This window comes from Musa acuminata, chromosome BXJ1-7 (genome assembly GCF_036884655.1).
Source record: "Musa acuminata AAA Group cultivar baxijiao chromosome BXJ1-7, Cavendish_Baxijiao_AAA, whole genome shotgun sequence".
NCBI lineage: Eukaryota > Viridiplantae > Streptophyta > Magnoliopsida > Zingiberales > Musaceae > Musa > Musa acuminata.
The window spans coordinates 2,430,798-2,445,579 of record NC_088333.1 but is presented as its reverse complement, the minus strand read 5'-3'; the positions used below and the strand labels follow the sequence as shown (position 1 = coordinate 2,445,579).

Below are 14,782 nucleotides of genomic sequence, written 5' to 3'. Positions count from 1 at the left end.
GTGTGGAGTTGGCTTTTGTGATATTTCTTTTGAAGGGGCTGTCTTGTATCTTAAATCTAAAGTTTGAAATGAGTTGAGCTTCCACATTTAATGCAACATAATTGGAAGCATAAGAATTGTGTTGGACCATGATCAAACCTAAAACTGCATGCTATTTATTACAAACCCATGATTCATCCTTCTCCAATATGGGAATCTAACTTGGTTAGGTAATCTTCCTTTTACTCAAGTTAGGTAATCTAACTTGGTCAGCTAAGTCACCAACAAATTCTTATGTCACCCCATCTAATTGACAGTATCCTTAAAATATTTATAATTATACAGATTTATTAGACATGATATGTAGGATCTTTGAATGATTTCTGTGAAGGATCACTTCACTCCAGAGGACTTGATGGGATGATTCAGTCAACCCAACAACATTTCCCACTGCTTAATACTTCCTCAATCATAAGCATGAGTGGATGGAAAGATTTTAGGAGAATTATTATAGAAAAAGTGCACAGACTAATCCATCTAATACAATTTTTTTTCTGTTTCATAATTGTGACAGAGATGTCAAGGCATTGACCTTTTCTGACTCAGTTTTTGGGGTTGGAATCCTTCAGAGGTGCCATCATTGGTTGGAGGTTCCTCTCAGTCATAACACTGTCATCATCATCATCAACCACCCTCACCCACATATGTGAAACCATTATGACACTGCACATACAAGACTGAGACCAATTCGATGTGCCACCATCACCTATTATGCTTCCCTCATAACCCATTGTTTCATGAGGATTGTTTACATATTAGCTTCTGCATTTTAAGATATTTGCTAAGTCTCATCATTATCTAATATACTCATTTTCTATAAATAGAGAGGTTATATGATACTATTACCCACTACTAATTCAAATTTTCATGTGACTATTTGAATTTCTTAATTAGATTATTCTTCATTTCTTATGTTAAGAATTTTATTTTTTTCTCGATCTGTTTTTTGAGGAGAACTGAAAAGATAGACTATATATCATCAATCCAAATTTCAAAAATTATTCAACCAAACTGCTAAGAATTGTCAATATCATGAACTTCGAGAAAATAATAGAAATCCAATATCCAACTAAACCTGTTTTCTTATGTAAGAAAAAAAATATATCAAGACGATATAATCCCTTTGATAATCAAATTAATCGATACTCAACATGAGTAAACATCTTAAAATAAAATATATAAAGTTGAGAGAATAGAGAAGAACATATGTAACGATCGATGGGACCTTTATTTATATTTATAGTATCGTATCTTTAATTGAAATCGGTTAGAAAAATATTCTCCAAATAATCTCTAATTCGAAGAATATTTTCCATTGTGGTTCATAGTGATATGACAGATCCGATCACTTTATGATAGGTTGGCATGCACATGTAAAGTCTCTACTGGGTGGTATATTATTAGCCCTATCACTAATGTAACATAAAAAAGAGCCTCTTAATTATCAATTAATTATATTTTATCAATGCCCCATTAGGTCCATGTATAATAAATCCACACATATCCATGTCAATTATAAATAGTGATAAGAAGAGGAATTCATCATGTAGGAACTTAAATGCAAATGACCAAAAACTAGTCATGTAGCTAATGTTGAAAGCCACATCATTTCAGGCAAGTAAATGATGAACAAGTCACTGTTGAGATCAAGGCTGACAAGTTCCATGCTTTGTTGATGAAGCCAGTGAGGAGGCACATTATTGTGTTTGGGATCAATACAACATCTCATGCTAATGGTTTTTGCATTAATGCTCATAATTAGAACGGTGAAGACAAGTTTTGATCTAAAAATGGATCAGAACTTTGTGATATTCTAATAGTTTTTTCTATTAGTCCAACACCTTCTGATAAAGTAATCATGCTTTATATGTAATATTTCTTCGAATATTAATCAAAGAAACTGTTCCTGTTGACATGAAATGAATGTCCTCCCACTGTAAACATACTCTTAGATCTTCTCATAATCTGAACATTTGATTACATGTTTCATTTCATAAATCCAGGGTGCCCTCTCTCTCTCTCTCTATCTATCTATCCATCTATCTCTATACTTACTGTGGTCTTGTCCAAGAATAGTTTGGGATTACTCTGTAGAATCACCGGTGTATTTGAATCAAAATAATTTACTAAAACTCTCATTCTGTCCCACATTAACTTTATTGATGTACAGAAGAAACGTATGATCATAAGAAACTTTGTTTTGTGTCCGATGAGTTCAGCTTTAGTCTAATTCGGCAACTACTTCCTCCCCATGTCTCTACTTCACCCACACATGAGAACTTAGATGATCATTACTTTTGATCTTGTGGTTTTTGACTGCATATCACCTGTGAGCTCCTTTTGGATTTTATGGATCAATAAAAATGATATCAAATTTCGTATCAATATGATGCTAAGAATTATTGTTTTTGCTAGTAGATTTCTGCTTTGCTTCTTGAGTTATTGCGTGAAAAATATGGATTAGGTGGTGGCCAATTCCAAGTTTGTGTACATTGGTTAACTTGTTATGTGTAGGTGAAGCTCAATTCTAAGTCTCTTATAATCTTGAATCTTGAGAGTTGATGTAGCAACATTGGATCTCATGTGGTCTTTCCACCCCAACCTATCATTAGAATTGGTTTTCAGGCTCAAATTGCCCTCTGCGTTGATAAACCAAACTCTATTCATATGATGCTCTTCATCTCTCTCTCTCTCTCTCTCTCTCTGTTTCTTGCTCCCTCTTGTAAGATGATGGTGTTGAATGAAAAAATCAAAAACTCACAAGGAATGATCCATAGTTGAGATATTTAAATCATCAATTTTGGTGTAGATTAAAGATGATTTTAATCCAGTGATTGTGACATTAGTAAAGAGATTTGTTTAATTTAGACTTTGAAATGATAACTTGATGAGGTAATATTTTTACTTTTTATATAACATTATAATATAATTGATCCATTAATTTTATTGAGTCTAAATTACTGAAATTTAAGCTAATGATAGTAAACTCATGTAGTCTATATTTTAATTTTGGAATTATTTGGATAGACTTGTAGAATTAAATGAGTCTATTATCATTAACTTGAGTTTAGATATTTTAAATTTATTAATTAATACTCAATTAATTAATTAATTAATTTATAGAATCAAATCATGATAAATGGTATCAAAATTAACCTAGTAGAAGGGAGCTATATGTGGCTTGGACGGAAGGATACATCATAACATGTGTACAATGTTAGGATTTGATTATGAATCTTATTAGTTTTTTATGATCATATTAAACCCTAAAGTGAGAGAGATCATAATATATTTTATAAAAATGAGAAATGAATTTAGTATTATTCACTTGAAACTAAGTATGTGAGGTTGATAATTTAGGCTTAATAAGCAAATAAATTTATTATCTCATCGAATTGGATCACCACAAATATAATTTAAATCCAAAGTACATATTATATATAAAAAGCTAGAAATTTATTGTAAATTTACTTAAAGTATTTTAATTGTAGAGTTTGATTTCCTCTTCTCTAAGTTTGGATATATATCATTTTAGCACTTTGTACTTGCGTTAGGAGAAATGACTTCTCTAAGCACAAAATGTTAAGGAATATTAGGTCAACAGCCCAAATGGTGAATGAAATTGATGTGGGTTATATATATGTGTGTATATATATATATACATATATATATATATATATATATATATATATATATATGTATATGTATATATATATGTATATATATGTATATATATATATATATATGTATATATATATGTATATATATATATGTATATATATATGTATATATATATATGTATATATATATGTATATATATATATACATATATATATGTATATATATATATATTCATATATATATGTATATATATATGTATGTATATATATATATATAGTATGTATACACACACACACACACACACATATATATATATATATATAGACATATATATATATACACAAAATATAATATATATATATATATATACACAAATATATAAAAGATGTTTTTATAAGAATTCGTCCTTTAATTTTTAATATATATATATATATATATATATATATATATATATAATATTTTTTTTAATGTTTGGGAGGAACATATGTAGTGTGTTTTATGTTGCAAAAAGTCCACATTGCAATTTTATTTCATATTCGTCCTTTACCTATTGTAAATTCCAACCACTACCCCTCTCTTGGCTTGCACAACTCCTCGAAGAGAGGCGGCTTCCTTTTAAGACGGCGTTTCCTCCGTCGTAGACGACTTCACAGCGAGGGTCGACACAGCTTCGATATCTTGTCTTCACTCTCTCTGCGTTCGATCCTTACAAAAGGCCCCATCGCCCGCCGCTGATTGTTCGTTGAGGTGGGAGTCGGAGAGAGGGGGAACCCAAAACCCCTCGTCGAAACCCTAACCCTAGATAGAGTGAGAGAGAGAGAGAGAGAGGATGGACGCCATCAGGAAGCAGCTCGACGTGCTCATGGGGGCCAACCGCAACGGGGACGTGACGGAAGTGAACCGCAAGTACTACGACCGCGACGTCTGCCGCCTCTTCTTGGCCGGCCTCTGCCCCCATGACCTCTTCCAGCTTACGGTCGATTACCTCACCTCCTCGAAACCCTAATCCTTCGATCCATCTCGCTGGCTTGTATGCCTTTACAGTTTACATTATAGATATGGATCCTGGATCCTGATAGCTAGGGTTTTGTTAAATTCTGTTGGTGTGTTCGTTTTGGGCAATTCTCCTGTTATTGTTTGCCGTCAAAATCCTTTTTACCCCTCGTTTTGAGATTATGCGATGTTTGGCTCTGGTTTTTTTTTTTGTTGAGTTTTTAATGCTTTTTATGATCATATGTTTATATCAGGTCTTCTTAGTGTCGAAAATCCAAAACTTTTTGTACCTGGAGCTTGTTTTTTGTTTATTATTTGCTGGTGTTTTTATTACATTTGTAATTTTGATGTTGGTAACTTGATAATGTAGTTTTTGCTTTTGTATTCTCTGGTCTGGAGGGGGAAGCTTGTGGAGCTTATAATTATTTTTAGCTTGGTTACTGTTGATATGATAATTTTATACGATAGAATTACTTGAGTTGTCATTTTATGGTTAGTTTTCCTGGCTGTTGATGTTCCATCTTTCGTGCTTGGATTCCATGGTTCATTGCAGCAGTTGGTATCATTTCATTTGCCTTTTTAACTTGACTTGTCTTTTTGGAGTGCCCTAATGATAGTTTTGTCTGTAGTTAAAATCTTGAAATCTCAAACTATTTATCTACTTTTATGTGCGCTGATACATCTATACTGGTTTGTATCAGAAAATGGATATGGGTCCCTGTCCGAAGATTCATTCCTTGCAGCTGAGAAAAGAGTATCTTTCTGCTCAGAAACTATGCATATCTTCTTCTTCTTTAGAGTCGTTGACAACTGTTCCATTTAGAATGAGGACTTCTAGTAAACAATGAACCTTTCCAGTGATTATAATCGTTAGTTTCATATTGGCTATGCACCATGTAGTAGCACATTTTTTGTCGCATGTGTAGTTTTGTGGGACAAAGTTTTTGGACTTCATACAGGATAAAACATCTGCCTTGATGTTTTATGTAATATTGAAGTTTAAATTTGTGTGCTTGCCGATTGTTATGCAGCTGAACAATGATTGTTTCTTCATCATAACTTTAATTATTCAAAATCATATTAAACGGTCTCTAATATCTGTACAGTTTTTTCTGGACAGTTACACAATTTTTAACAGGCATATTCTACAATATGTAATAAGCATGTGTATTCTCTTAGCTCAAGTCTGTTTTGAAGCCAAAGGTTCTGATATTTGACTGCCAAGTTGGTGCTTCTTGGAGTGCAAATCTTGTTGCTTTGTTTGTACCATTTATATGGGCAGAGAAGTTCTATCTATCAAAATTTCACGTCTTCATTGTAATGCCATCTTATAGTTTTACAGTAATATCTTTCACTATAATGTAATTAGACTTTCACATATCGGAAACATGTTTCTGCTGCTTGATTGAATAATGTATTGCTATACAGGATTCGAACATGTAGATTTGTATGCCCGTAATGAACATATATTGGATAAAATTAATTCTCATGTTTCATTCTTATATTGCCTGAACACCTTTATTTAGTTGGCTGGATGCAGTCATTTGTTAATTAGATAATGCTGGACTTTTAAGTCTTCCTGGTTATTTTTATGTTTATGCACCGGAGCATCTTAGCGAACAATGCCAATACACCCTTAATCTTGGATGGAAAAAGTTCTCAGGATTTTGAATGAGTTTCTCACTTATTTGGTCTCCATTGAATCACATTATGGAGAGGGATCAGTAAATTTGTTTCATAATGTTTGGAGCAGCTCTTAGATTTTGACTTCTTTGTGACTTTTTTAGTATATACATGTCAATAGATATTTTCTTTTGCTTTTTATGCATACATATTTGTCATTAGATATTGTATGACCTACATATAAAAGTTCACTGCACACATATGCATGCTACATGTACACATGGATGTTCTACGCATATAAAGACATCTGTTTGCCTGGATGGCCAGAATTGCTCCTAATCAGAAACTTCAGTTATTTGATTCCATTTTCTGTTGCTACTGAAGCACTGTACATGTCTTGTATTCCTAAACCCTTCATAGATATGAAGAAGCAAAAGCAAAAGGTGATCATAATTTTGATAGAGAACTTGAAGATATGATAGAAAGACTCATTGTAGAGTGTGAAAGGAAAATTCAAAGAGCCCTCAAGCGACTTGAGGATGAGGATGCTAAGGCTGCTATAGCAATATCTGTATCCAAGGTTACTCAGGTAATTGTTCTATTCTTTTATATGTATGATGTGATAATCAGTCATGTGACAGATACCACAAGTCTGTGTAATGGTTTTTGTCCTTTTAAATTGTAGACGCCTGAAGCCATCGAATTGTCGAAGCAAATAAAGGAGAAATTAAAAGAAGCTGATGTATTCGGTAATTTCTTTTTGTTCATGATAATATTGAAATTTACAAATTTGTGTTTGACGCTAATTTTATATGGGCAATGGGTATGCTGTACTTCAAGTTTTTTTTTGGTAAGTGCTGTACTTCAAGTTGACTTCATTTATTGGTTTAAGATTAATGTTTTTCTATGTAGTCTACCCAGTTTCATGCTTATTGAAGGTTGGAAGAGTGGAAGTGAGGTGAACAAAGATTTTCCTCTTTCATGCATTAGCCAACAAAAAATCTCACTAGGAAGATCATAAAAAAGATCAATTGAAGCATTCTCTTGAATTTAGCAACCAATACAAACAGAAAAGAAACAATCTCACCATAAGCATAAATGTAGATTCTCTTCCATCTTTTACCAATCACTGAATGAATATTCTGAAACAACAGTTGAAATTAAAGGGACACTCAGTTTATGAATATTCTCTTTCATTTTCATCTCATGCTTCATTGCCCACAGATTATCTTTCCTCTGCCTCATGCTTCATTGCTGCAGATTATATTTCCTCTGTATGATGGGAAAACTGATCAATGACTTTATGGGCTTAGAACCACACGATCTGAAAGGCTTAAGCCCAAGTAAATGATACTAGGTGTAAGTCTTGACGTCCTTGTCAACATCTAAGTTCCAATGCATAGTCCATAATCATTGCTAGTAGGCGGCATGTGAGGTCCTATATTGGTTCATGTCTTCATGTGTCCCTAGCCCCATCCCAGGGTTGCACCTTCCTACTTTGTTCTTCTCACCATGGCTTGTATTGAGTCCACTCTGATACCAACTGTCATAAAGCCCGATATTGGCCCATAACTTGATAAGCCTTATATGGGCTTGAGTGCAGGTTGGTTCAAGTTGCTTGATACCTTGGCCATGATCCGACTAATTTAAGTCATTTCAGGATGTTCAACCCGAGCCGGACCCTAGATCGCGTGCAATCCTGTTACACGCCCAGTTTGCGTGGTAGCTGTATCTAGATCTTTTAGCACATTTGCATATTTACTTTCTCGTGTATGTTTTACATGCATTTTCAATTGAGTAAATTTCTGGGGTTCCATCGTAGTCATTAAACTTATATATTTCTTTTCCTCCCTGCCATGGAGGCATTTATTGAACATGTGTTTTGAATTGCAAATAATTTCACAATGTTTTCCTACAACTATCGTAGGTACTTTGATCATTGTCAAAATATGTAACTCTGTGGATGCTTTCCATTCTATTGGTCTTTCTTGTGGCTTGTATCTTGTACATTGCATCCATTGCACATGTTATCATGGCCAATAATTCCTTACTGCTTGTCCCACTAAACAACATGCAATATGGTTGCTCTGTGATGCTATAGATTTTGAAGGAAAAACTGATAGTAAAATTCGGGTCCTAGAGGTGGTGGAAGAACTCAAAGCCCAAAGAGCTGACAAACAGGTACCATTCTGCAGAGTCACTGAGTAAATTCAAGTCTTATTATTCAAGATCAATGTGTAGCAACTTTGTGCCATGCAAGCATGTAATTATAGGTTGCTTATGGTGCTTCTGAGTGCTCTTTTGTTTAGTCAGTTGTGTTTTTTTGGCAATTAAGCCAGGATCTTGTTTTTGCTGCAGTCGGTGCTTCTTCTTGATGCTTTCAACAAAGACAGGGCTTCTTTGCCACAGCCAATTCAAAATCCTTCTCCATTAGCAACTCTGCCTGTTCTTAATCCTCCAGACCCTCGTACCCAGGAAATGATTAATGAAAAACTAAAGAAAGCGGAAGATCTTGGTAAATTACTCCCTAGTTTCTGTTGATGAGTAGATATTTCTCAATATGTTTTTGAGTTCAGACAACTCATAGTGCATTTCCCAATATGAATAGATAGTTAATATCTTTTGGTCAACTTGCCTCCTTATGCTATAAAAAGTGAAAAATAAATTAAATTTGGCTTTGTTGGAAAAATGTGTTGCTCATATCATGATGACATGGCCCTGACATGGTATATGGGTGGCATTCATGTGGGCCCACTATATATTATATCCCATTGTGCTGTTTTGGTGGTGATGTGGTGCAGAAATGGCACCATGCCTAGTCCCATGTGGGTTTCAATGGACAGGTTGTACGGATGCTGCGTCAATGTTGACTGTTCTTCTTATTTCAGCCAATCAATTGGCTATGTCAGGACCATGTTAGTATCCCATAGATGCTGACAACAATCAATTTAAAGATAGTTTCACATGGCTATTTCTTTTTAACTTATCATTTAATGCTTGATATGGCATCTCTTTATGTGTCAAAATTCAAATGCTAAGGGCATCATATTTCAAGGCTGGGTTGTTGACAGCAAGGGTCTAGTGTCTGGTGGAGCAAATTATAGATGGATTTTATGATACTTTTTGGGAAAATGGACATCTGGGAGACTAATTGTAATTTCTTTCATTTTCCTGTAAGGCTTATTTTTTTCTTTAAATTAACAGGTGAGATGGGTATGATAGATGAAGCCCAGAAAGCTCTAGAAGAGGCAGAAGCTCTGAAAAAGGTTTTGTACTTTTGACATTTAAGACATGACTGTTTTGTCTGTCAATTTATGATAAGTTTGTTTGATTTGTTTACATGGTAGAACTGTATCTTATATTATCTTTTATGAAATTTTGTGCCATTACAATTATGAGTACATTTTTTTTCTTCAGCTGGGTGCACGGCAAGAGCCAGTCCTAGAATCTTCGAAGTATAGTGCTGCTGATGTTCGAATAGTGAGTTCAACAGATATTGTGAATTTTGTTCCATCATCTCCTTTTTGCAACACAAATTGATCTTTAGTATATTTAAATGTGTTCTTTTGTGAGTAGACTTGTAGATGTATGCTTGTATAATTAAAATTGAGTAAAAATAGTTGATCTACAAGAAGTCCTTGTCATACAATTGTTGGAATTCCAAAGGTCGTGGTTTTTGGGACCTTGTTTCTTATATGCTTGTATAATTAAAATTTAGTGAAAAATAGTTGATCTACGTGTATGCTTTTATAATTAAAATTGAGTGAAAAATAGTTGATCTACAAACAGTCCTTGTCATACACTTGTAGGAATTTCAAAGATCGCGGTTTTAGTGACCTTGTTTCTTATATGTGGATGTCATAGCTATCTTTATATTCCAGTCATCCTAACTTTCTGTTGTAGCCTATAGAGGTTCCTGCAATCCAAGTATTAGCATGTGTATTTCTTGTTGTCATGAGAACCTGTTTCTGGTAGGATTAATTTTTTATGGAGTACAACTCTAAGTTGCAAAAGCTCACTGGATAAATTAAACAATTATTTTATCTGATGGCCATTAATGTTATGTTGACCTTCTGAGGGGGACTGAGCCGTAACTTGACTATGTAATTTGTAGTTTTTTAAAATTGTCAATTGAGGATGTAGAGAAGACAGGGCAGACTCCTTTGTGAGTGGGGCATTAAGAAAGACATAAGCCAATTAAGTTGTAAGGTTCAACTTGGAAGGATCAGGTATTGTATTGGAGTTTGAGTACAATTTACCAGGTAATGATCTGAGTATGTGTCAAGGCCATTAAGGCAAGGATATAATGGGAATAGCAGGGTATGTGTGTTGGTGTGATAGAGTATAAGATACAGGATTTTAGGGAAACATGGGTATCTTGGCTGTAGTAACAGTTATAAGTGGTTTGGGTTTTTCTGTCCTTCCATTTTGGACAGCTCCATTTATCACTGCCTCGATATCTAATTGTATATGTATTTTTGACTTGTCTTGTCTCATTGGCTTTTTTATGTCTCTTTCGTTCAGAGGGTTGCTATAGAATCTAATATAAGAATGATAACACAATCTGGGTTTCTTTCGCAGACTGATCAGAAGTTGCGGGTATGCGATATTTGTGGAGCATTCTTGAGTGTCTATGACAAGTAATTTTCTCATTTTATTGTATAAAAGTTATAATTATGATTCTGAGAATCTGAACCCTGATTTTGAAGTACTTATAATAAATGCATAACATCCTTGCTACATTCTGGCCTTATGCATAGTTTTATGAGAATTACCTTTTTTGTTGTTAATAGAGAATAATGTATTTTATATTTTGCTACATTTTTAGAACTTAAAAGGCTATAACAAATTGGTAAGAGCTATACGTATTTTGTATTTGTCCTAATGAATCAGCTGCTCATTGGTGTGGTGTACAGTGACCGTCGCTTGGCTGATCATTTTGGAGGGAAACTTCATCTGGGCTATATGCAAATCCGTGAGAAACTAGCAGAACTCCAGGTAACCTAGAATTTTTTTATGTACAATTTCTTTATGTACAATTTAATATCCTAGAATTTTTTGATGCATTCTTAGATTTGGAACTATTCACTTTCTTTGGGATAGATGCTGCTGCTGTACTGTACATAAAATCCTGAACAGGATGCACTTATTATTTTGGTTTACATTCTGTGTTGATTTGGTTTGTCTTGTTACTAAATGTCTTTGAAGTTCGATCTCTGAACATGTTCGTCAGGTGCTGGTTTAATGTCTGACATTCTGCAATAAAGAGTTACACTTAAATTTGACATCAGTGAGTTTTCTTATCTCAATGAAAATTCAACATGTGGTTATGTTTTTCTGTCATCACTTCTTTTTGGCTAGCACACTGTGATGTGGGAGGATCTTTGGAATTATCAAAGGTGGCCATATATGGGCTCTGAGAATCAGTCCTATTCCCTGTCTGGACAACTGCAATCACATAAGTGAAAGAAACTGTAAGCAGATGGACAGTATGTAAATCATATTAAAATTGGTAGCTGAAGATTCTTTTCTTTTTTATCTTGAAGAATTTGTTCTTTTTTTTTTTATGGGCCTGGTTTTTAGTTGTAATTTGGGATATGATGCTAAAAACGAAAGAGACCTCATAACACCTGTTAGGTAACTTGTGGGCCATCTTAACAATAACTATTTATCTGATTTAAGTGTTTCTGAATGAATTATTTGGCATGGAAGCGAACTTTTCAAAATATACAATTTGAAGTGAGGACATTGGTATCTGTTCTGGCCCAAATTAATGCTCTGTCCTGGCCCAAATTGTTGGTTTCTAGATCATAAGATCAATTTTTTAGCAGAAAATTGGAAATCTCTTTTTGAAAGCTTCAGTTTGAGGTATCATTTTGATTTCAATTGATAAACAGACAACTGAATTGGCCATTAGCTTACGTTTTGCAGCTGACAGTTGTTGTAAAAAGGCTTCTATATAGTTCATTGACCTTGAGTCTCGCTACAAGTACTTTCTCAAGTAGTCATTGATGTGTTCATCCAAACAAAGAACAATGTTAGTTTCATTTGTTCATTCTCTTTCTGAAAAGTATCTGATAAAACCTCTATGACATATCACTGGGAGCCAGTGAAAGTTGTCCAATTGTTTGTGCACTTTATCGATGCCTTCAGTGATATTGATAATTGAAACATTTTCAACTGACAAAGGCAAATTTTTCTTTCAATGTCCGTCTTCAATTTCTTTATTTTCCTTGCTTTTTGACTTCATGACATATTGAACATCATATTCTGGTTGCGATTGACTAGATATAATCCACTTGTTTGTTTTTCAATATCATTGTCTTCACAACTATTTTCCCAGGAAGAGAGGAACAAAAAGCGGAAGATTGACCGTTCTGAAGATGATAGAAGGTATTTACTTTGTTTGCCATGCTTTGGACAACCCTTTGTAATGCCATTAATATACAACGATATTTTTAAATTAATGCCTTAGGTCGAAAGAACGGAGTAGGGATCATGACAGGGCAGGAAGCAGGGATCGAGACATAGATAGAGAGGTTCGAGGTGATAATCGAGATAGAGGCAGAGAACACGATCGAAGGAATAGGGATCATGATCGGCATTATGATAGAGATCATAGAGACCGAGACAGAGATACTGATCGATCTCGCAACTATGATTCGAGGAGTCGAAGAAGGTCACGTTCTCGATCAAGGGATCGTGGCAGAGATTATGACCGGCATAGGTATTGCTGTATATATATTTTAATATTTTTATTCTGTTTGTTCATTCAGTAGCTAGTGCAATCCAAAAACTACACATTAGAATTTGTTTTTGCTTTTTTTAACCATATTTGTCATGAGTTGGTTGTCTAAGCTAAACACTGTATAAACTTGTGAGTGTTTAAAAATATTTCTTAAGACATGGTTTAACTTTAAATTTGCAGAAAGTGATGCTAATCTTTTTCATATTAATAGTGACCAAGAGCAAATAAATATGGGATTTATCATTCACTTAGTTGTTGTCATATCTTTGGTGTTCTCATCATAAATTACTCTTTATCAAACCTTCACTTGGTCTTTCGAGCACATTTTAATTTTTTTGCATTTTTTGTGCAAGGGTAGGTTAATATTATGGTGAAGGTGGGTTTTTTTTCCTCCGCTTTGCATTGCCTAGTAGTAGGCTCTTGATGGCCAATATTTTGATTTCTGTAATCCTCATCCTGCAATATCTCTCAAGAACTCATTTTATTTTTTTCTTCTTTTTTGGGCAAGGTTAAGTCAATATTATGGTGAACGTGGGATTCCATTTTTTTGTCCACATTGCATTGCCTAGTAGTAGAGTCTTGATGGTCAATATCATTCTGTGGTTGTCAGCTGCGATGTTTTTGTTTTCCTGTTTTCTAATAATTTATTTTTCAATATCATGAATGGAATATTATGTGTGCTTCTCCTTAAATTATTGTCAATGAAATTGTAGCTAATGTCCCTCGAGTCAAGATCAAACGATGGGAGATTATAGCAAAGCAATTTTGATAAGTCATATGCTACGTTAGTGTGTTTTTCAGTGTCATGAGTGGAATATTGTATGTTCTTTCCATACAGTGTTGTCATTGGAACATATATGATATCAGATATCGTGAGTCAAGAACAAACACCGGCTGACTATGAGAATTTTGACAAGCTATTTGTCATGGTATTTCAAAATTAGTTTGTAGCTAACAATGGAAAAAAGGAGGAATCGACGTAATTTCTAAAACATATTTTTATATTCCAAGCAGCTTTTTTCAGTTCACATTAGTTTTCGTGTGCAAGCATTGCCTTGCTTTTATTAGATTTATTGCTTTCATTTATTTAAAATTATGACTAGCTGAATTTGAGATTTTTAATATCTTGTTGCAGGCGTCATGATAGATACTGAAATATTTTCCCCAGCATAACTTGGATGTCAGCCATGGACTGTAGGGTCTGGGATGTATCAACTGTGTTCATGTGGTGATATTTCGTTTCGATCTTGCTGACAGACAGCCATTGATTTTCTCATGTTCTGTGAGTGATGGACGATGCCTGATTAGGACGGCAAAACTGGCAAAAATGTTTTATGATGTTGAAGACCTCATTACGATCTCATTAGATTTGCATGAAAGTACTTTGTAAAATTTTGATGAGACAATGTTCCTCTTCTTTGTTTCCTTTTTGTGCCACTTGAGCCCAAACCTGGGTTTCACATTTAAGTTGGTAGCCTAGATATCGTTCATGGAGTCTGAATTTCTGTGTTTTTTTTTGCCTTTTTAAATTAAAGAAAGGATTGGAACCAAAATTTCCTGTATCTTTCTGCACCTGGTATATGGCTCTGGTACATATATATATCATAAACACTAGTTTGTTGGACATTTATTGCTCATCTAAATCCCAGCTGAGGTGTTTTACTTCGTTTTAATTATTCATGTTGGACATTTATTGCTCATCTAATGCTCCATTCACTAGTGTTTATTCCTCATCCAACTATTTGGATGAGCAATAAA

General features: G+C 34.1%; 1 protein-coding gene across 3 annotated transcripts; it reads left to right on the top strand.

Moving 5' to 3' along the window:
- Positions 1 to 4,242: 4,242 nt before the first annotated feature.
- LOC135581361 (uncharacterized) lies at positions 4,243 to 14,449 on the top strand. Of its 3 annotated transcripts, none has more exons than XR_010514843.1 (13): positions 4,243 to 4,636; positions 5,355 to 5,407; positions 6,697 to 6,865; positions 6,962 to 7,025; positions 8,378 to 8,457; positions 8,635 to 8,791; positions 9,481 to 9,542; positions 9,694 to 9,756; positions 10,858 to 10,916; positions 11,193 to 11,274; positions 11,510 to 11,750; positions 12,620 to 12,669; positions 12,752 to 12,841. XR_010514843.1 is itself a non-coding variant. In XM_065190691.1 (13 exons), exons 1-13 carry the CDS (start codon positions 4,490 to 4,492, stop codon positions 14,176 to 14,178), a joined length of 1,257 nt encoding a protein of 418 aa, XP_065046763.1. In that variant the 5' UTR covers positions 4,243 to 4,489; the 3' UTR covers positions 14,179 to 14,449. The 3 variants fall into 3 exon arrangements, 1 of the variants encoding a protein (XP_065046763.1); XR_010514844.1 differs by having other exon boundaries at positions 11,510 to 11,566; positions 12,752 to 12,809; XM_065190691.1 differs by lacking the exon at positions 11,510 to 11,750 and adding an exon at positions 14,160 to 14,449 and having other exon boundaries at positions 12,752 to 13,003.
- The last annotated feature ends 333 nt before the right edge of the window (positions 14,450 to 14,782 follow it).

Bases quoted from the DNA above. Each gene is read 5' to 3' on its own strand.
- LOC135581361 (XM_065190691.1), top strand. From the start codon at position 4,490: ATGGACGCCATCAGGAAGCAGCTCGACGTGCTCATGGGGGCCAACCGC. The intron at 10,917-11,192 runs GTAATTTTCTCA...TGTGGTGTACAG, and splicing joins TTCTTGAGTGTCTATGACAA to TGACCGTCGCTTGGCTGATC. The intron at 11,275-12,619 runs GTAACCTAGAAT...CTATTTTCCCAG, and splicing joins AGAAACTAGCAGAACTCCAG to GAAGAGAGGAACAAAAAGCG.